This window comes from Dasypus novemcinctus, chromosome 4 (assembly GCF_030445035.2).
Source record: "Dasypus novemcinctus isolate mDasNov1 chromosome 4, mDasNov1.1.hap2, whole genome shotgun sequence".
Taxonomy (NCBI): domain Eukaryota; kingdom Metazoa; phylum Chordata; class Mammalia; order Cingulata; family Dasypodidae; genus Dasypus; species Dasypus novemcinctus.
In genome coordinates this window covers 61,219,956-61,237,890 of record NC_080676.1, presented here as the reverse complement: position 1 = coordinate 61,237,890, position 17,935 = coordinate 61,219,956, and the positions used below count along the sequence as shown (strand labels likewise).

General features: G+C 47.7%; 1 protein-coding gene across 18 annotated transcripts in view; it reads left to right on the top strand.

Moving 5' to 3' along the window:
- The window catches only part of DGKG (diacylglycerol kinase gamma), a 219,183-nt gene that overhangs the window by 94,764 nt on the left and 106,484 nt on the right, over nucleotides 1-17,935 (top strand). For 8 of the 18 annotated variants that reach the window (XR_002793276.3, XM_023583189.2, XM_023583190.3 and 5 more), the window contains 8 exons: nucleotides 2,472-2,588; nucleotides 3,538-3,630; nucleotides 4,170-4,289; nucleotides 5,134-5,193; nucleotides 7,507-7,586; nucleotides 8,673-8,747; nucleotides 11,060-11,145; nucleotides 15,890-15,979. Coding sequence is in view for 17 of the 18 variants with exons in the window: in XM_023583189.2 (XP_023438957.1) it covers nucleotides 2,472-2,588; nucleotides 3,538-3,630; nucleotides 4,170-4,289; nucleotides 5,134-5,193; nucleotides 7,507-7,586; nucleotides 8,673-8,747; nucleotides 11,060-11,145; nucleotides 15,890-15,979 (721 nt within the window). In the remaining variant the exon portion in view is untranslated. The remainder of the gene's footprint in view (nucleotides 1-2,471; nucleotides 2,589-3,537; nucleotides 3,631-4,169; nucleotides 4,290-5,133; nucleotides 5,194-7,506; nucleotides 7,587-8,672; nucleotides 8,748-11,059; nucleotides 11,146-15,889; nucleotides 15,980-17,935) is intronic. The other 10 variants (XM_023583192.3, XM_058295500.2, XM_012531077.4 and 7 more) reach the window with 3 other exon arrangements.

Here is a 17,935-nt window from a genome sequence, read left to right as displayed (position 1 = left end):
GGAGGACAAGCCCTCCAGGCAGAAGGAGCCATGTGCAAATGCATAGAAATTTGGCTATTCTGGAATCTACACTTAGTGGGGTGTGGCTGGAACAGAAGCTGCTCAAAGGGAAGTGGCAGGCGATGAGCTCAAATCCAGCTGGCGGAGAGTCTTGTGAGGCCAGCTGAGCAGTTGGGGCGGAGTTTCCTGTACAGCTAGGGGGACACTGATAGCTTTGAACACATGAATAGCATCAATGGGTTTGCAAATTGAGTTAATCACTCTGACTCTGACGTGGTACAGGAGAGAGACGGGAGAGAGAAACTCTTCCAATAATTCAGGGAAAAGATAGTACAGGGCTGAGGGCATGAGCTGGGGGGGGGGGGGCACATTCACCCCCTGTGCTCTGATAGGTTCACTGTTGTGGTCCTTGCCTAATGTGATAGCAGGTCATTCTGGCTAGGTATTTCTACCTGCCACTCAGGCTAAGGAATAGGAAGTGAAGCAGAAGTTTGAGGGAGAATTTGGAGGTCATGCCACCAGGGATTGGTGATCAGGATGTAGGCCATGAGAGAGGGGAGGAGGTTAGGAATGGCTCCTGGGTTTCCAACTTGGCCATGGGTGCTACTGTTCACTGAGTCTGGAAATAGGTTGTCCTTAAAATTAATAGGGACAGGGACTTAGAGTTCTTGCAGAGGGAGATTCCATGGAGGAATGTGAGTCAGGAGATGGTTGACAGAAGGGAGTGGTACCAGCCCTACACAAAAGGGCCCCTGAGCGAGAAGGGCACCTCCAAGCACCAGCATGCATGCCGCACCGAGACCCCGCATGGCCGTCTGTCCCCCTCCCGCACCACGCCCATACTCGCCTTCCATGCTAACGCTCTCCCAGGACACACGGTGCAGTGTGGGCCCAGGCCCTACCCCTGCCCTGGAGGAAGGTGCCGAGGGGCCAGCTGGGTACCTGCACAGCCTTCAGAGCCAACAGGCCCCAGAAGAGGATGGTGAAGGCAACGTGGTGTCAGGGAAACAACCCTGGACTCGGAGGGAAAAAACCTGGCTGAGTCCCTGCGGGGCCACTTATCATCTATCTCACCTTGGGCCAGTCACTTAACCTCTCCAAAGCCTCCATTTTTTTTTTCTCTGCAAAATGGAAACAATAATAAATCAGAGCAAATTCAATGTGACAATGTAGATGACGAATTGATAAGCAGACTGGGCTCTTTACACCCTCAGGGATATGTGACATAAAGTGAGACACTACAGGTAAATAAGACATTTCTAAAGGGAAATTTACCAAAACCACTGGGGGCAGGAGGAAGCTAAGTATCTTAATCACTAAGCAATTTAAAACCATTATTTTTATTTGATACAAACATGGATAATATCATGCAAATATTTCATGCATTTTTAATATTTAATATTTGTCCCCAGGTTCCTCTTCTGTTAGAGGTATCTTGGTGGAAAGTTTTGAGAAGTTCTGTAGAACTCCAGGGCAGAACTGAAGGCTCAGGCCTCCAGATATTGGTGCCATAGGTCAGTCACTGTCCCTTTGGCTGCATCTCAACCGCAGACACACATATTCCCACTGCTTCCCAAGTTCCTGGGCTACCCTGGTGGTATTTCCTGGCCAGGGAGCGGGTGCCCAGCTCCACAGGGAACAGGTCTGAAAGCCATGGACTGATTCTCACTGATTTCCTTTGGACTTTTTGTCTAACTTCTTCTTACAGTGCTTCTTAATCCAGGGTACTTTAAAACATTTTAATGATGGCTCCCACTCCAGAGACTCTAAGTTATTTGGTCTGGAGTGTGGGCTGGGCATTAGAACTTCTAGAAGTTCCCCAAATGGTTCTACTGGGCAGCCAAGGCTGAGCACCATTGGCCTCTAGAAGTTGGGAGGGTGAAGGAACTAAACCTTCAGTGGGCAGCTCCACAGGGCAGGGGACTGTGCCAGGGCAGCCATCCAAGTGTGCTATCTCATTTAATCTTCCCAACCACTCCAGAGATGGGACTTAAAATGCCAATTTTTACATATGAGGGTCCTAAGACTCAGAGAGGTTCAGGAACTGGCCAAAGGTTACCCTGCTGCAGGGAGGTCAGTAACCCCAACCAGTTCGGTCTGCAGCCTCAGCCCTTCTGTGTTTTCCTGCACTACGCTGCCTTCCAGAAAAGGGCACGCACGGGCATACCACTCTGCAGAGAGTTCTGCAAGACAGGCAGATGGACTACCCGATAAGATGCTTCTCAGAGGCTTGATTGCCAGGGTGAACAAGTTATTTAAACCACAGACCAAGTGGTTTTTCATCTATCTTGATTTGCGTGATGGCAGTTAGACAGAGAGGGACCCTGTCAAGGCAATTCAGCAAAACAACCTGCATCACCGCACAGGAAACAACCCCCTCCCTGCGCTCCTCCCAGACTCTCCTCTTCCCGCCAGGGCCCTGGGGCGTGGTTCTGCGGCCTTCCCTGGTATCCTCCGCTTCCCTCCCGCAGGTGATGCAGCACGCGTGGGTGGAAGGGAACTCCTCCGTCAAGTGTGACCGGTGCCACAAAAGTATCAAGTGCTACCAGAGTGTCACCGCGCGGCACTGCGTGTGGTGCCGGATGACGGTGGGTTGGCACCCAGGATAGCCCTGGTTCTTCTCAGTGTTTTGGGTTTTTTGTTTTTTTGTTTTTTGCTCTAGCTGCGGCAAGATGGCAGTGGGCTTCCTGCCAGAGGACATGAGCAGAGCCAGGCAGCGAGCTGGAGAGGGCTCCAGAGCCCCCGTTCAATGCCCTGAACCTAACAGTGTCTCCAAAGATCCCCCGAGAAACCCCGAGAAAGGGCACCCGCAAAGCCAGAGAGGCTTAGGAAGAAGCTGACCAGTTCATTGTCTGTGGCTGGGCCAGCTACTTCCTTCATCTGGGTGTCCTCTGAGGCTGCCATCGCTGAGGGGGAGAGGCCATCAACCCAAGTCCCTACTGCCCAAAAATCAGAGAAAGGGGCACCTGCCCGAAGTCACCTTTCTTACAGCAGCCCCGCTGCGTGGCCAGAGTTCTGTCCCTGTGGCCACCAGCCACAGCAAATGCTAGAGTCCACTTCTCCCCGGGAAACCTGGAGCCTCACTAATGGCCACTGAGCCGCCTCACCTGCCTGCGAAAGCAAACTCAGTCTCCAAACCACGGCAGAGCTCTCAAATGCAGAGGTTGAGTCATGGGGTTTATTCCAGCCACCCAAGAGTTGTTCAACAACACCTCCTTCCTCTCTGAGTCTCAGAGCCTGGAACCAAATATCCAAAGGGGCTCCAAATGCACAGGGTAGTGCCAAGTTGCAGGACCGCAGACCTGCTCGCAATCATTTCACTCCAGCTGTCATGGGCAGTGCTTTGGTCTCCTGCCTCTGCCCACAGCCTGTTCAGCACCTCCAACCACACACACATGCAGAGGCGAGCCTGCCAGAGCCAGCGGTTCATCGGGATTGGAAGTGCTAAATAACTGGCCTCCCCAGTAAACCTCCAGACTCCTGCTTGAAGTTTCCTTGATCACTTTCACTCACTCTCATCTTCACTTTTTTCTCCAGTTTCACCGAAAATGTGAATTGTCAACACTGTGTGATGGTGGGGAACTCAGAGACCATATTTTGCTGCCCACCTCAATATGCCCCATCACTCGGGTAAGTGCTCCCGCCCCTGCAAGGCCTCTGGCTTCCCAGCTCCTGTTTCAGATGTAGGCAGCATCAGGCATTTGCTTCCCTCAGGCGGCTTCCCCAGAAAACTCTTAGGGTTTATGTTTCCCCACAAGTTTAAAAGAGGTCAGTGCTGCCCCAGCCAGATGTGAGAGAGAACCTCTCTGACTGAACTGGTTCCTGGGGCTGGCCTCCAGAATCTGACGAACTGGCCCATTGAGGAAAACACATCCTTCCTGAGTACCCTGTGGGCAGAACACAGCCCAAGGATCCGCATTCTCCACCTGCATGAGGCAAGCGCCCCAGGCCCCTCTCCCCAGGCCCCTCTCCCCTAAGTCCAGGCACAGATCTCCCTCTGCCTTGAGGATGGCCACTGCAGTGTCTTAGCCCCATTTGAAAATGAAAACACAGCAAACTTAAACTCCTTTCTTCCCCACCTGAAATTTTCTCAGGGCTCCTATGTTGAAGACTCCTCTTTCAAACCAAGGACTGAACATTTTAACTGTTCTCTTCTTCCCATCTTAAAGATGTTGCCAGATATCACTGAATCCTCACATCTCCCCATTGACTCAACCAGCCGCTCCTTTCTCATGAAAAACCTAAGGAAAATCACCCCTTCGGAAAACCTTTTGGCAGTATTTACTAAGGTGAAAATATACAAACTCTATGACCCAATGATTCCTATCTTCTAAATCTACCTGAGAGATGAGTATTTATTCCACCAAAAGATATGTACAAGCCTGTTTACAGCAGTATTGTTCATAATAGCCAAAAACTGAAAACAAAGCTAAATGCCCATTGACAGGAGAATGTATCAATAGATTGAGGTATATTCATATAATGGGGTAATACATTCCACTATACAAGAACAAACTATGCTAGAAGCAAAAACACAGAGAATCTCAAAGTCATAGGGTTGAGTAAAAGAATCTAGACTTTAAAAAAAAGACATGCTTTTGCTTTCATTTATAGGAAATTCAAACAGCAGACAAAATCCATATGGTGCCAGAAGTCAGAACAGGGTTATATTTGAAGGGGACATAGTTACAAGGTCATATATACATGCAAAACTTCCTCTAGCTCTAGCTACACTTGAGCATTTTACATTATGTGAGATAAGCCTTAACAAGATAAAAAATATACTTTGAAAAAACTAACAAAAGCAAGAAAATTGACTTGCTCAATATCACATTAGATAGGGCACAGCAGAGAAGCCAGACCTAACACCTTCCTTCTCGGAGCACAAACTTCTAAATCAACACACCAGATTTCTGCCAAGTTCAGTGTTGACTCCCTCATGTCTCTTACCAGTATTTCAGAGTTAAAGTGAGAATAAGTATGACAGAAGCCCTGGAAAAACCCACAGAGGAACCTTCCCTTTTAGAGGTGCAAAGCCCTAACCTTTCTAATTTTCTGTTTTTGCTTCTGATCTCTTTCTTTTTATTAGCTATTTGTTTTTCAAAAGATCTTGTTTTTCCTCTCTTCTCACAGGACAGGCAAGGAGGAAAGTCAGATGGCAGTGTGGCAGCCAAGGGCGAAATTGTCATGCAGGTACCTACTTTCACGCTAACCTGAATCTGGATCACTTGTTAGAAGTTAGTCCAAGGCTGTTGCAGGAAGGACAGACTTTGGGTTCCAGAGAAATACATTCATCATTTGCTTTCTCTTCTGATCAGTTGCACTAAGCAGAAGGACACTTTATTTCTGGTCTCTGGAATTACCTTTGATGGCCACACTGGACACAACTGATGAGAAGGGGGACTGACAGATCCCACTGCCAACCTAATTAGCTTTGTTGCCTGCCTTAGGAACAAATTACATTAAAGTTCCATTTGCAAACCTCTTAAATAATAACAAAAGTGTGGCCTAAAAAGAGACAATGGGTTTTCCAAGATTGCCAAACTGTCCCCAGAACATGATCTGCCAAAATGAAGGCTAACCAGATATGAAAAGTTCCTCTTAATCTTTGAATGTATATCTAAGAACCCATCAGTTTGGTTTTTTACTCGGATTCACAAATGAACATCTTTTCTTTGTGCCTTCCACAAAGTTCCAGGAAACATTAGAAAGATGGCCGGGTGAGGTACAAAGAATACTAGAAAAAGAAATAGGTAAAGGGGCCCTCCTCCCCTCTGCCTCTTAACTAAATTTACTTGTTTAAAAAGGGGTCGAACAATCCCTACACTGCCCATCTGTAAGATTATACAAGAATATGCAGACTAGTATGCTTTGAAATTTAAAATGTATGAGATAATGATGGGGAAATCCTTAATAGGTGGGAAAGCTCTAGACACCTAGAACATAAAGTCAGGTGGATCATACCTTTGAGGTATACCAGTTGCTTACAATGGGCATTCATCAGGTTGATGGCACCTGTTCTGATGGGATCATGCCCTTGCTGTACTAGTCATGCAATATTTTGAATATCACCCCAGCTCTAAGATGCTTCTGCATGTCACATAGGCAGTCACTCTGAGCAAATAAGAGAGTTCTTAGGAAGTCATCAGGAAGGCTTCCGTCCTTTTCAAAGAAGGTGGAACTGTGTCTAATGGATTTTTAGTTTGCGATCTGGAAAAGAAGAGACACTGATACAGAGATGCACTCTGCTTCATACTACATGTATTCTTCAGCAGGTCCACAAATACTGAGCACCCGCTCCTGTGTCTAGTACTTTGGGGGTCCTTAGTAGGAGGAGGGTCATACACATGCTCCCACCTCCCTCCTGTGGCATTTATAATCAGATGAGGTTTTGAGACATTTACCTAAGAAAGTAAAGCAAACAAGAACAAAATACACATTTTTGGCACAGTTGTTTTAGTTGCAGTCATCAAGGAAAACCTCAAAGCGGAGGTGGCACTTGAACCAGGCCTTGATGGACAAGAAGTATTTGAAGATGTTGTAAAGGAGGAAGTAGGCATGTCAGGCCACAGAGTAGGAGAAAAGCGTGTGAGCAAAGGCACCTGAGAAAATGCACAAGACTGACTCAGGATGAAGACCACGACTTGGCCGGCACGGCAGCCGGGCACTAGGAGGAATGGAGAGTGATGGGCCTGGACTGGCAGCGTCTTGAATGTCAAGTGAAGAGGTGGATTTTATCCCCTGGGTAGCGGGTTGCCACTAAAGGTTTCTGAGAGGAGTGGCATGTCCAACGTGGTATTATGGGAAGAAGGAACTGGGTGGGGCCGTGTGTAGGCCCCATCTGGGGGTGGGGAGTGGGGGAGGCCTGGCAGCTGGGGGACTGTGCAGGTGTAGAGAGAGGCTACCAGCAAGAGAGGGGCATTCCAGGGCTCACTTTATGGCAAAAGAAGGTAGCTCATGTTTGGGGCATATTGTGCTGATGGGGAGACATCCAGTTAAAAGTGCCTACTAGACAGTAAAGAAATGTGGGGCCAGGGCTCAGGAGGAAAACTGGGGCTGGAAATGTAGGCTTAGAAGGTGCCAGAGTAGAAGTGATGATTAACTCCATGAGGATTGTTTTGCTTATATGTGTAATCAGATGGTCATACCTTCGAAGATCATATTCACTTGGATTCTTCACAAAATCTATTGTTGTGCTGTGGGCACAACTCCACACCAGTGTTGAATAAGTTAAAGCTATGGCACTATTGCCCCATCTCTGATCATGTTCTCAAACCCCTGTCACCATCAACACTACTTAAAGGCCACTCAAACTGGAGACACTTAGCAGTTTAGCCCCTCAGAAAAATCAGCCAGTGGACAAAGAGCTGCCTCCCCAGCCTCTTCTCCTCCAGACTGGGGCTGCTTCCCTTGCACCTCTCTGAGAAGCTGGCTTAGCTTCAACTCTCATCTCAACCCTGCTATTGGACAAAACAGAGCTAATTTATTTTTCTTTTATCTTTCAAGTATAAGATCATCCCCACCCCAGGGACCCACCCCCTGCTGGTCTTGGTGAACCCCAAGAGTGGAGGGAGACAAGGAGAAAGGTATGTTCTCTTCTATTTCAAAGTGGAAGGGCTAGGACAGCCTCACTGGGGCCCTGTGCTCTCCTCAACCATAGCACAGTGGGCTGCAGAGGCAGGCGGACCTGAGTCCAAACCACCCCTCCCATTTACCACTTTATGTGACCTGGTCCAAGTGACTTGACCTCCCTCTGCCTCAGCTTCCTCCTCTGGAAAATGGAGAGAGTAGTAATTTCGCTTTCATAGTGTTGTAGGATGAAAAGAAATAAAGCACTTGGGTCAGTGCCTGTCACATGAGCTGTAATTAAGGCTTCTAGGATCAGACCAAGCTCTGAGGTGCCTGTTTCCCCTAGTCCACCATGTCTTTCTTGCTTTAAGAGATGTGGCAGGACTCACCTGATTGGGACCTCCTGGCCTATCCCCACCCATAAGAAGCTAAAGCAGCCACCACATTGGTGGATGGAGGCTATAGAGCAGAGTGAGAGGAAAGCAGGAGAATATGGCAAAGCAGCTTCTGCCTCCAGTCCTGTTCAGCTCTGGAGTAATGAGCAGATAACATGGTGACCTGGCATCCAGGTTAGAAAAACAATAACAGGCACAGTGAAAATGAGGAGGACGATACTCCAGTCCAGGTGGCAGGACACCCTCCTTCACTGACCAAGCCTAGACATGGTCACTGTCCCTCAGCTCTCCCCTGCCCCCATCCCACCTCCTGCATTTCCTTCTGATCCCAGAACACCCTTGCGTACCCCATAAGGGGCAGAATTAGAATTGTACTACCTAGAATACGGGGAGCACTTGAGAGGTCTCCATAGAGAAAAAGCTGTAGAAGAATGGAAGTTCTGGTCTCTGGGTTTCTCTGCCCCATTTCCTGGGGGTGGGGGCTAAAGTATTACATGGCGGGGCAGCCTTGAACCAGAGGATAAGGACATGGACGATGCCAGGTAGTCCTGGGACTTCAGAATCCGGCAGACCTGTGTGCAATCTTCTCCCCTTTATGATTTGAATGGGCCCTTGTTCCCACAATTGATGGGCTTCAAAGGTGTTCACCCTCTGTGGCTTCTCACGGTGATATTCTCCTTCTCTATCTCTCTCTTTTACTTCCTGTAGAATTCTTCGGAAATTCCACTATCTGCTCAACCCCAAACAAGTTTTCAACCTGGACAATGGAGGGCCAACTTCAGGGTATGGAGCGACAATCTTTCTTCCTACATCTTTTTCCACCTATTATCTCTGAAGAAACTACCTTTTTTTGTCTCTTTCATCTTCAGACCCATCATTTCTGCCATTTTACTCCCTGCCTCTTCTTTTTCTCATATCCTCCCGGAGATGTTCAGGAACACCCATACAATAACTCTGGGAAGTGGCTTTTTGTACCTTCTCCCAGAAAAAGATGTTGATTTTGTAAGAGGGAAAAGCTGCATGTATCATTCATTTGATTGACAGGAAGGGTAGGTTGGTAAATTAATCAGGAAAGAGGAAGGAGTTTTCTTTTTCTGTCAGTCAGCAGCTCAGAAATCTATACAGTGGACTCACAGTTCTGTGTGTTCTGTTGTGGGGGTCTTTTGAGGACCAAGACAGTCTTATATTCAATGAAATTACTTTTATTCCTTTCCAGATTACCCAATTTGGACATTGTAAAGTTCCCCTTGGCCCGTCTCCTCCTGCCACTTGCCTATTGACTATTTGAAGATAGAGAGGGCAAGGAGGGGACTAGGCACCCCCTTTGCAACTTGACTGTGTTACCTGTCGGTGTCTGGGGGGAGGAGCTGGTCTTTGAATTAGTGGCTATCGTAATAAATCTTGGGTCCCTGTAATCAGAGGCCCCTCCAGCACCAGGGCTGGAAGGCAAGGAAAGACGGGGCTCCTTACCAGTCAGAGGCCAGTGCCCTGGAGTCATCCACTGGCCAGCCCCAGCACTGTCTTGGTGCCTTGCCCTAGGACCTGCACACACTGGGCTGGGCTTTGCCAGCACACAGCCACTTTGTCCAACTCCTGACCTGTCATTTCTACCCTGAGTTCAGCAAGACCCCTCAGAAGGGCAAGAGTAAGGATTCTAAAAAGGGAATCTGTCTCTTTCCTTGGTTTTCTGACACCAAGCTGTTATTTATGGCAACGCCTGGGCAAGACCCAGTGAAAGAGAAAGAAGCACGAGTGCAGATCCAGCACCACTGCCATGATTTACCAGTAAAACGAATTTCAAAAGAGAGTGCACCTATACTGCTGTAGTTGCCACCAAGGCCACTATGGCTGCCAATTAGTATGGTATAAGGCAGCCTTGCAACTGAGCAGCCCGCAAATAAGTCTGTCAGCCCACTTTTTTGTAGGGCATTTCCATACTTACATACAGTCCTCTGGCTTAACCTCCTTCATCCTAAATTGATGAAGGACAGAGGTGCCCTGAGTATCTTTGATGTGAGCTGTCCACCTGAATGGAGCTTGCCTTCAGAATTCACTTCCTATAGAAGAGCAGAGTTCAGCATGCGAAGGGCAGAAAGGAGATGTTCATTTGTCCACATGTCCATCACTGGCTCAGAAAGCCCCAGATGTCTCGTCAGACCACCAGGATGGGCAGAGGGGAAGTATGAGCTTCAGCGGCCCAAGTAACATTTTCAATGCATTAATGAAATGTATAGGATTACCAAGGAAATTAATTATACTGAAAAATAGTTAACAAAATATTTTTTCAAAACTTCGTGATATAAAAATAGATGCATTTTATGAGTATATTAAACAACAAGGTCCAGAAGTGGGTCTAATACCCACTGTAAATTCAAAGGTATAATAAGCATAAATAATATTATGGGATATCTCCCATATCTATAATAAACCATTAAAATACATGTGTTTTTGAAAGCTGACAAAGTCACAGGTATTATTGATAACTGATTTGTTGCCTATATTCATAATTGAAGGAATTGCTAAATTTCAGTTACAAGTTAGGGAAAGAAAGAATGTAACATTTTTTCCCTTCCCCATTCATGGCCCTCTGAACTCTGTCCACAGATCCCTTTGGAGGGCCATGGACCCTGCTCTAAAGGGTTAAAGCTCCAGAGGGAGAAGGGCTCTCTCACTGCCCTTAACTCTGGGCACACAGAGGACAGGATGAAAATTCTGCCGATCAGTGCATCTCACAAGGAAGGTTGTGAGGACAGAGCAGGCATGGGCACCGGAGAGAGGTCAAAACTTTGAGAATTGGTTATCTCCGTGCCAAAATGTGTAAACTATGTGCACAAAGAGTAGAGAATTTCTAGAAAACCATTTTCTGTTTGTGTTGTGTGTTGAGTCAGATTCTCCTTCTACAAGATTTCCTCCATACTCAGTGGCACTGCTTAGGAAGCTCTGGTTTCAGAACCTTAAGTGGCCCTTCCAACCTTGAAAGGAACCAAGGTCTTAGCCTACTCCCAGGGAACAAGGGCGACACTGACTCAATGAGTGTCAAATGTCAGCCACAACCCAGTAAACAAGACCATTTTGGACTTTCTTCTACTTCCCAGATTGAACTTTTTCCGTGATACTCCAGACTTCCGTGTTTTGGCCTGCGGAGGAGATGGGACAGTTGGCTGGATTTTGGATTGTATTGGTAAGAAAGAGCCAGGAGGGCCTTTGCAGTATTTATTTATAGTACGTATATTTAAAGTCAGCAGAAGGCAATAAAAAAAGAGAGAAATGGAACCATGTCTTGTTCATCTCTGTATCCATCTTTAAACCAATACCTGACTATGTGTTTTTTATTTAAAAAATAGTAATAAAGAAATAAGACAATGGAAAGATTCCTACAGGTATATATTGAACAGTTTTGTTTTAGGCTTTGCTTCAGGTATGTATTCGTCATGACCGGGGTTTGAGTCAGACAGGGGGAGGCCAGGCCTGGGTTCCAGGCAGATTCATGATGTTGGAAAGGTCAGATAGCTAAGCATAGATGCACTGGTAAGAATGCATAGAAAATGCAGGCCAGTGCAAGAAGAGAAAGACACATTGGGCTGGATCAAAAGAGCAGTGGGGAGGGCGCAAGCCAGGAATCAGTATGCCTGGTTCAAGTCCAGCTCTGTTGCATCTGTGGGACTGTGGACGCATCACTCCCCTGTAAATGATGAAGAGTGTTTCTGTAACATTCTGGGGTTGGGGTAGGTCATATATAAGATCTAATTCTGGAGAACCCAGATAAACCTGGGGATGTGTAACATAAGGGTGGGGAAGCAGCCAAGGGAAGGACGGGGGAGTGTCATCTCCAAAGTCAGAGACTGGGCCCAGAGCCATGGCCCCTGGGCTGCTTCAGTCTTTCATTTGTTCACTCATTCATTCATTCATTCAATCCACAAAGACTGCCTGAGCATCTCTATGGGGCCAAATTCTCTCGGAGGCCTCTAGAGGTACAACAATGAACAAAATGGATAAAAGTCCTGCCCTTGTAAGCTTACCTTCTAGAGATAGGCGATAATCAAAGAAAAAGTAAAACCCATGGTACGACAGACGATGGTAAAAATAGAGCAGGCTAGGGGCAAAGGGAGCTCCAGGGGTAGAGTGGGGATGCATCTAAGCCAAAGTGGTGAGGGAAACCTGCACAGAGAAAATGACATTTGCACAAAGACCTGAAAGAGGAGAGTACCATGTAGATACCTTGTTCAAGAAGAAACAGCAAGTACAAAAGCATGGTGGTGGTGGCAGACCTGGCCTGTTGAAGGCAGGAGGAAGGCTGATGTGGCCAGAGAAGAGTGAGTAAGGGGAGGTGTCAGAGAAAGAAGTCCCAGGTAATGAGGGGCCAGGTGCTGAAGACAGGTAGAACATTACAAGGAAGTCAACTTTTTACACTGAGGGACCCCCCTTTGGATTAGAGAAAAGGGCAGAAGCAGGCAGACCAGTTAGATGGCTTACACCACATGGAAGCGGAAGAGGTGGCGAGATGTGGTCAGATCCTGGCTATCTTTGTTTTTTTTAAAGATTTTATTTATTTATTTAATCCCCCCCCCCCCCCGTTGTCTGTTCTCTGTGTCTATTTGCTGCGTCTTGTTTTCTTTGTCTGCTTCTGTTGTCGTCAGCGGCAGGGGAAGTGTGGGCGGCGCCATTCCTGGGCAGGCTGCACTCTCTTTCGCGCCGGGGGGCTCTTAGGGGCACACTCCTTGCGCGTGGGGCTCCCCTGCATGGGGGACACCGCTGCGTGTCATGGCACTCCTTGCACGCATCAGCACTGCGCATGGGCCAGCTCCATACGGGTCAAGGAGGCCCGGGGTTTGAACCACTGACCTCCCATGTGGTAGATGAACGCCCTAACCACTGGGCCAAGTCCGTTTCCCGATCCTGGCTATCTTTTGGAGGTTTTGCCCAAAAGACTGGCTGGCAGATTGGAGATGGGAAATGAGAGGAAGCAAGGAGCCAAGGATGGGCTGGAGCAGGGCAGGGCTGAGCCTCCAGGGGTCGTTAGGGAGGCCTGCCTGTGGGGTGAGAAGGCTGCGGCAGGCACACCTGCCTCCTTCTGCTCCCCCACAGACACTTTGGTTTCCATGGACACAGCCCTGCTGAGAGGCCACCCACGCTCTCCTGTCACCTCGGGCTCTGGAGTTGTTTGTAGGAGGAGGGAGGAGTCCTCTGGGAGCCAAGGAAGGAAGAGCTGATCAGCAGAGGGGGATGGTTGCGATATTGGGACTGACTCACATGGTTCTGTCTCCATCAATGAAGTCCAGGGAAGGAAAAAGTAGCCTTGGTGAAAAGTTTTTATGAAATTCATCTGCAGAAGACACATGGTAGAAGCTACTCAAAACAGAAAGAAAGGTCATCCAAGATAGAAGAACTGTTTGCTTTTTTCGCAGGCTGATGGCACAAAGCGAAAAAACGGCAGTGGAAGGAATGACTGTATAACGTTCATTTTTCATTCAACAACTATTTAAGTACTTGCTCTCCACCATCCCACTCCAGTCCCCTCTCTGACTTCCTCCCCCTACAGCCAGAGCGAGCTCTTCTGAAAGTCAGTGGGACCTTGATGTGTGGTTTCCCATTACACTTAGGATAAGGACCCTGGGTGGTCTAGCCTTGCCCACCTCTCCAGCCTCTTTTCATACCTCCATCCCTCTCCCTCTGGACTCCAACCACACTGCCCCCATCTCAGACCCATGAACAGACCTGTCTCCCTTCCACCACAGGGCCTTTGTACGAGTTGTTCTGTCTGTAATGCTCCCCAACGCTTTGCATGGTCAGCTTCTATTCCAGATCTCAGCTAAAGCATGCCCTCTCCCAGGGGAACCTTCTCTAACACACCCTCAGTCTCCTTATCATATGACTATGCTCTTTTCCTTTCCACTATGAATTTGAAATTATGCATTCTTTCTATGAAGGCATCATTAATGTCTGTCTCTCCCACTAGACTTTAAGCACCATGTGAGCCTAGGCCATAGTTTTTCTGCCCATTATTGGAGCCTTTGCTCTTAGCACAGCATCTGGCACATAGTGGGCCTTCAGTGCATATGGGTTAATAAATGAATGAAAAGGAGCAAGAGTCAGGAATCGTCTTAGGCAGTGAAGCTGCTGTGGTGAATGGAGTACAGTTCCACCCAGGGAGGTTACAGTGTATTGAGGAAACAAACAAGTAGAAATTATAAGAGTATGATGAAGTCATCTCTGGTACTAAGAAAACACTCTGGAGAGGCAGCTGGTCTAGATTGGGGCAATCAGGGAAGGCCTCCCAGGGGCAGCAGCTGAGCTGAGCAACAGAGAGCTTTGTCAGTTAAAGGAACTGAGAACATTTCAGTATGGTGAGCACTAGGATGTATGGAAGGATGAGATGAGAGAGAAAGGCAGAACCCGGATCCTGAAGTCTATTATACCATTCTAAGGAGTACTAGGGAGCCATGGCAGAAGTTAAAGTAGAGGACTGGTGTGATCAGACTTGTAGCTTAAGAAGAATTGTCCTCCTAGGAGGAAGTGTGAAGAGCACACTTGAAGGGACCTGGAGGCTGAGAGAGCAGAGATGGTTCCAGTGGAAGGAATCAGACCTGAACTTGGGTGTGGCCATGGGGATGGAGACAAGAGATTGCTTGGAGACCTATTGAGAAGACAGCACACAGAAATTGATGTGTGAACAAATGCGGGGTGAGGGAGAGAGAGAAACGTGGGATGACCTTCAGGTTTCTGCCCTCAGTCCTGTGAGGAGGTTGCTGACATGGGGAACACAGAAGAGGGCAGGCCTAAGGGAACAAGCACATTCCAAGCCCAGAGAACCATGTGCAAGACACAAATGCAGACCATGTGTTCCAGGAACAGTGGGAAGGTCCATTGATCTGCATCTCAGCTCTCCAGATGGTGACCTCGGCCCTGGCTCTTGCCTGAGCTCAGCCACTCCTGGCACGGGTCAGACGTCCTGGGTGGCCTATGAACTCCTGCTTTGCGGGGGCAACCCTGATATAAGCCTCATGCACTGTTTCCTGCATTGACCCCACCACATTGTTTATCTCCAGGGGCACCATGCACATTGGGGTTATGTAAACAATGCCCCCTGGAGCACAATAGGTGCTTTGCCTCCCTCATCAGCTTTCCCAGCCCAGAGAACATGCTGCTGTAAAGAGCGCAACTCTGTAGCCAGATTTAAAACACCTGTCCAGTTGGGCTGTCTATGATGCTGGAGTTGAATGCTCTTTCACACCCATCATGGGAGATAAGATGAGAAATGTGTATATTTGCAAGTCTGGATGGTGATGGAAGTAGCAAACTTGAACCTGGGGGCCAAATATTGTGCCCGTTGACACAATGTTATTTTTAAGTTTTTGATTCTGAATTATTTTAAGTTAGGTATCTTCAGTTTCCCAAATGCTCTACCCTTAGACCCTTAGACCCTCTGTTTCACTAACCCATGCACCTGCCTGGCCCCTAAAGTGAGGAGGAACATGGACTTGGAGCCACACTGACCTGGGTTTGGATCCTGGTTTGGGAATTAATTTCCCTCTCTGAACCTCCGTGTCTTCATCTGTTAGAAAAGGGTGCTAAAACCTTACAGGGTTTGATCTGAGGGATAAATAGAGTAAGTGCTCCTTGTCAATAAGGATTAAAGTAGTGTAAACGAATGCTTTTTAAGTGTATACTGTCACTAGAAAGAATTAGGTCAAAGTTAGGATAAACAGGAGCAAGCTATAAGGAGACAGACTTGGCTCAATATCAAAGCCTCTTGGTAGTGATTTACATACTGCAAATGGAATATATAGCTTTAGGAAGTAGTGTGTTCCCCATCATGGGAGGTATTCAAATAAAGAATGCTATGGAGAGGTTCAAACATCAGATCAGGATAAAACAACTGAAAAACTCATGTCATATGGTTCTCTCTTCCTCTGCATGGGTTGCAGATAAGGCTAACTTCACAAAACATCCACCAGTGGCTGTCCTACCTCTTGGAACAGGAAATGACCTTGCCCGCTGTCTCCGCTGGGGAGGAGGTGAGTCTGCATGCTAGCGGCCCTACCCTGAGGACGGGTGTTCCAATTGACAAGACTGTTCTATAGAACTAGATTGAACTTACCCTTTTAGGGATCACATTCCACAGAGTATTACTCCACTCTGGAGTCATATCTACAACATGATACTTTCCCTGCCTTCACTCCAAGCTGGGGTAGGAGATCCTCTCCTGGGCTCTGGGGACCCTGTGCTTAACTTCCTCAACATGTTTGCTGCATCCTGAAGCTATGAGCTTAGAACCCACCTACCCCACTAGCAGATGGTCAACTTTAGAGTAAAGACCAAGTCTCACTTGTCTCTTCCCCAGTACATTTCCCAGTGGGCACTCCGGGGCTTTCTGTATATTGCCTCTCATTCATACTAGTGATCTTCTGAATGAGGATGCAGAATGCAGACCCAAAAGCCACATCACTAGCTCCCTAGAATCCCTAGGGGCATCCAGATGATCCTAGACCCCCATAGGCCTTGGTCATCCATACTGAAATTCTCAAGGGAAGCATGGAGTGGGAATGAGCTTACAAGGCAAGGGGCAGGGACTATGGAGAACTTCCTCAGCTGCAGCAGCCCCCAAGGAGCTGGGCATTCTCCAGAGAGTGGTGAAGTTCAGGGCAGCACACGGAGCAGATAGATCAGGCTGCCAGGCAGAAGAGGGAAGGGCTATTCCAAGTGGCTGATCAATTCCAAGAACAACTCAAGACCAGGCAGGGCAGCAGTCCATGGTCAGAGATCAGGTCATGCTTGGTGGGCAGATGTGGGGCAAACAGAAACCAGCCCTAGAAGGAAACTGGTAGGCACGGGAAGAGCTCCAGGGTTTCCATTTAAGAGGGACAGGCAAGTTACCCTTGGCCCGCACTTTGGGCATCTATGTGCAGATTTTGAACAGGAAACCCAAGACCCTGATAGATGATTGCTATCTTGTGAGGAGTCCCCTAAGGAGTTAACCAAAGCCCTGAGAGTTTGAAAATACCCACAAGTTTGCCCCAAAGGTGAGGAATATGGAAGTATTATTTGAAGGAAAAGACTCTCTCCTCCTAACCTCCCATCACTTATGATTCACTGTCTGTCTTCATTTTCTGTGGCTGCATAACAAATTACCACAAATGTAGTAGCTTAAAACAACACCCATTTATTAGCCCACGGTTCTGTAGGTAAGAAGTCTTGGCACAGCTTGGCTGTTTTCTCTGCTCAGGCACTCACAGGTTGAAACTAGGCTCTTGGTCTGGCTGTGCTCCTTTCTGGAGGCACCGGAGAAGAATTTGCTTCTAAGGTCATTCACGTTGTTGGCTAAGTTTAGGTCGTGGTGGTTGCAGAACTGGGGTCCCTGTTTCTTTGCTGGTTGTTAACTGGGATCACTTGCAACTTCTAAAGGCCTCCAGCCTTCCTTGCTACATAGAGCCCTCCATCTTCAATGCCAATAACAGAAAGTCCCCTTCACGTCAAATCCCTCTTGAAGTTTCAAATCTCTCAGAGTTTCTCAGGGAAGAGCCTGTCCCTTTTAAAGTTTCCCCTTATTATGGTCAGGTCCACCCAGGATAATCTCCCTTTTTTAAAATCAACTGTGACATAAAACATAAGCTAATCTTGGGAGCAACTATCCCACTTCATATTTATAAATCCCAGAGATTATACAGAGTGTGCACACCAGGGGGAGCAGGAATCCTGGGGACCCTTTTAAAATTCTATCTACCAGGCTGTCTCTCTCTGATATGACACGATCCTGGAATGGATCTGTTGTCCTCCTGTGCCCAGCTTCCCAACCATCCAGACCACTGGAATTCTCTCAGGATTGCTTTGCTACACAGCCCTGTCTACTTTTGGCCAACATCCCCCTTCCTCAACAACTCTGGCTTCCGAATGACCCCAGCCCCTTTCTAATTACTCCCTATTGCCCTTCCTTCTCCGTGGCTCAGGGAACATAAGTATCTCCAGCCCAGAGA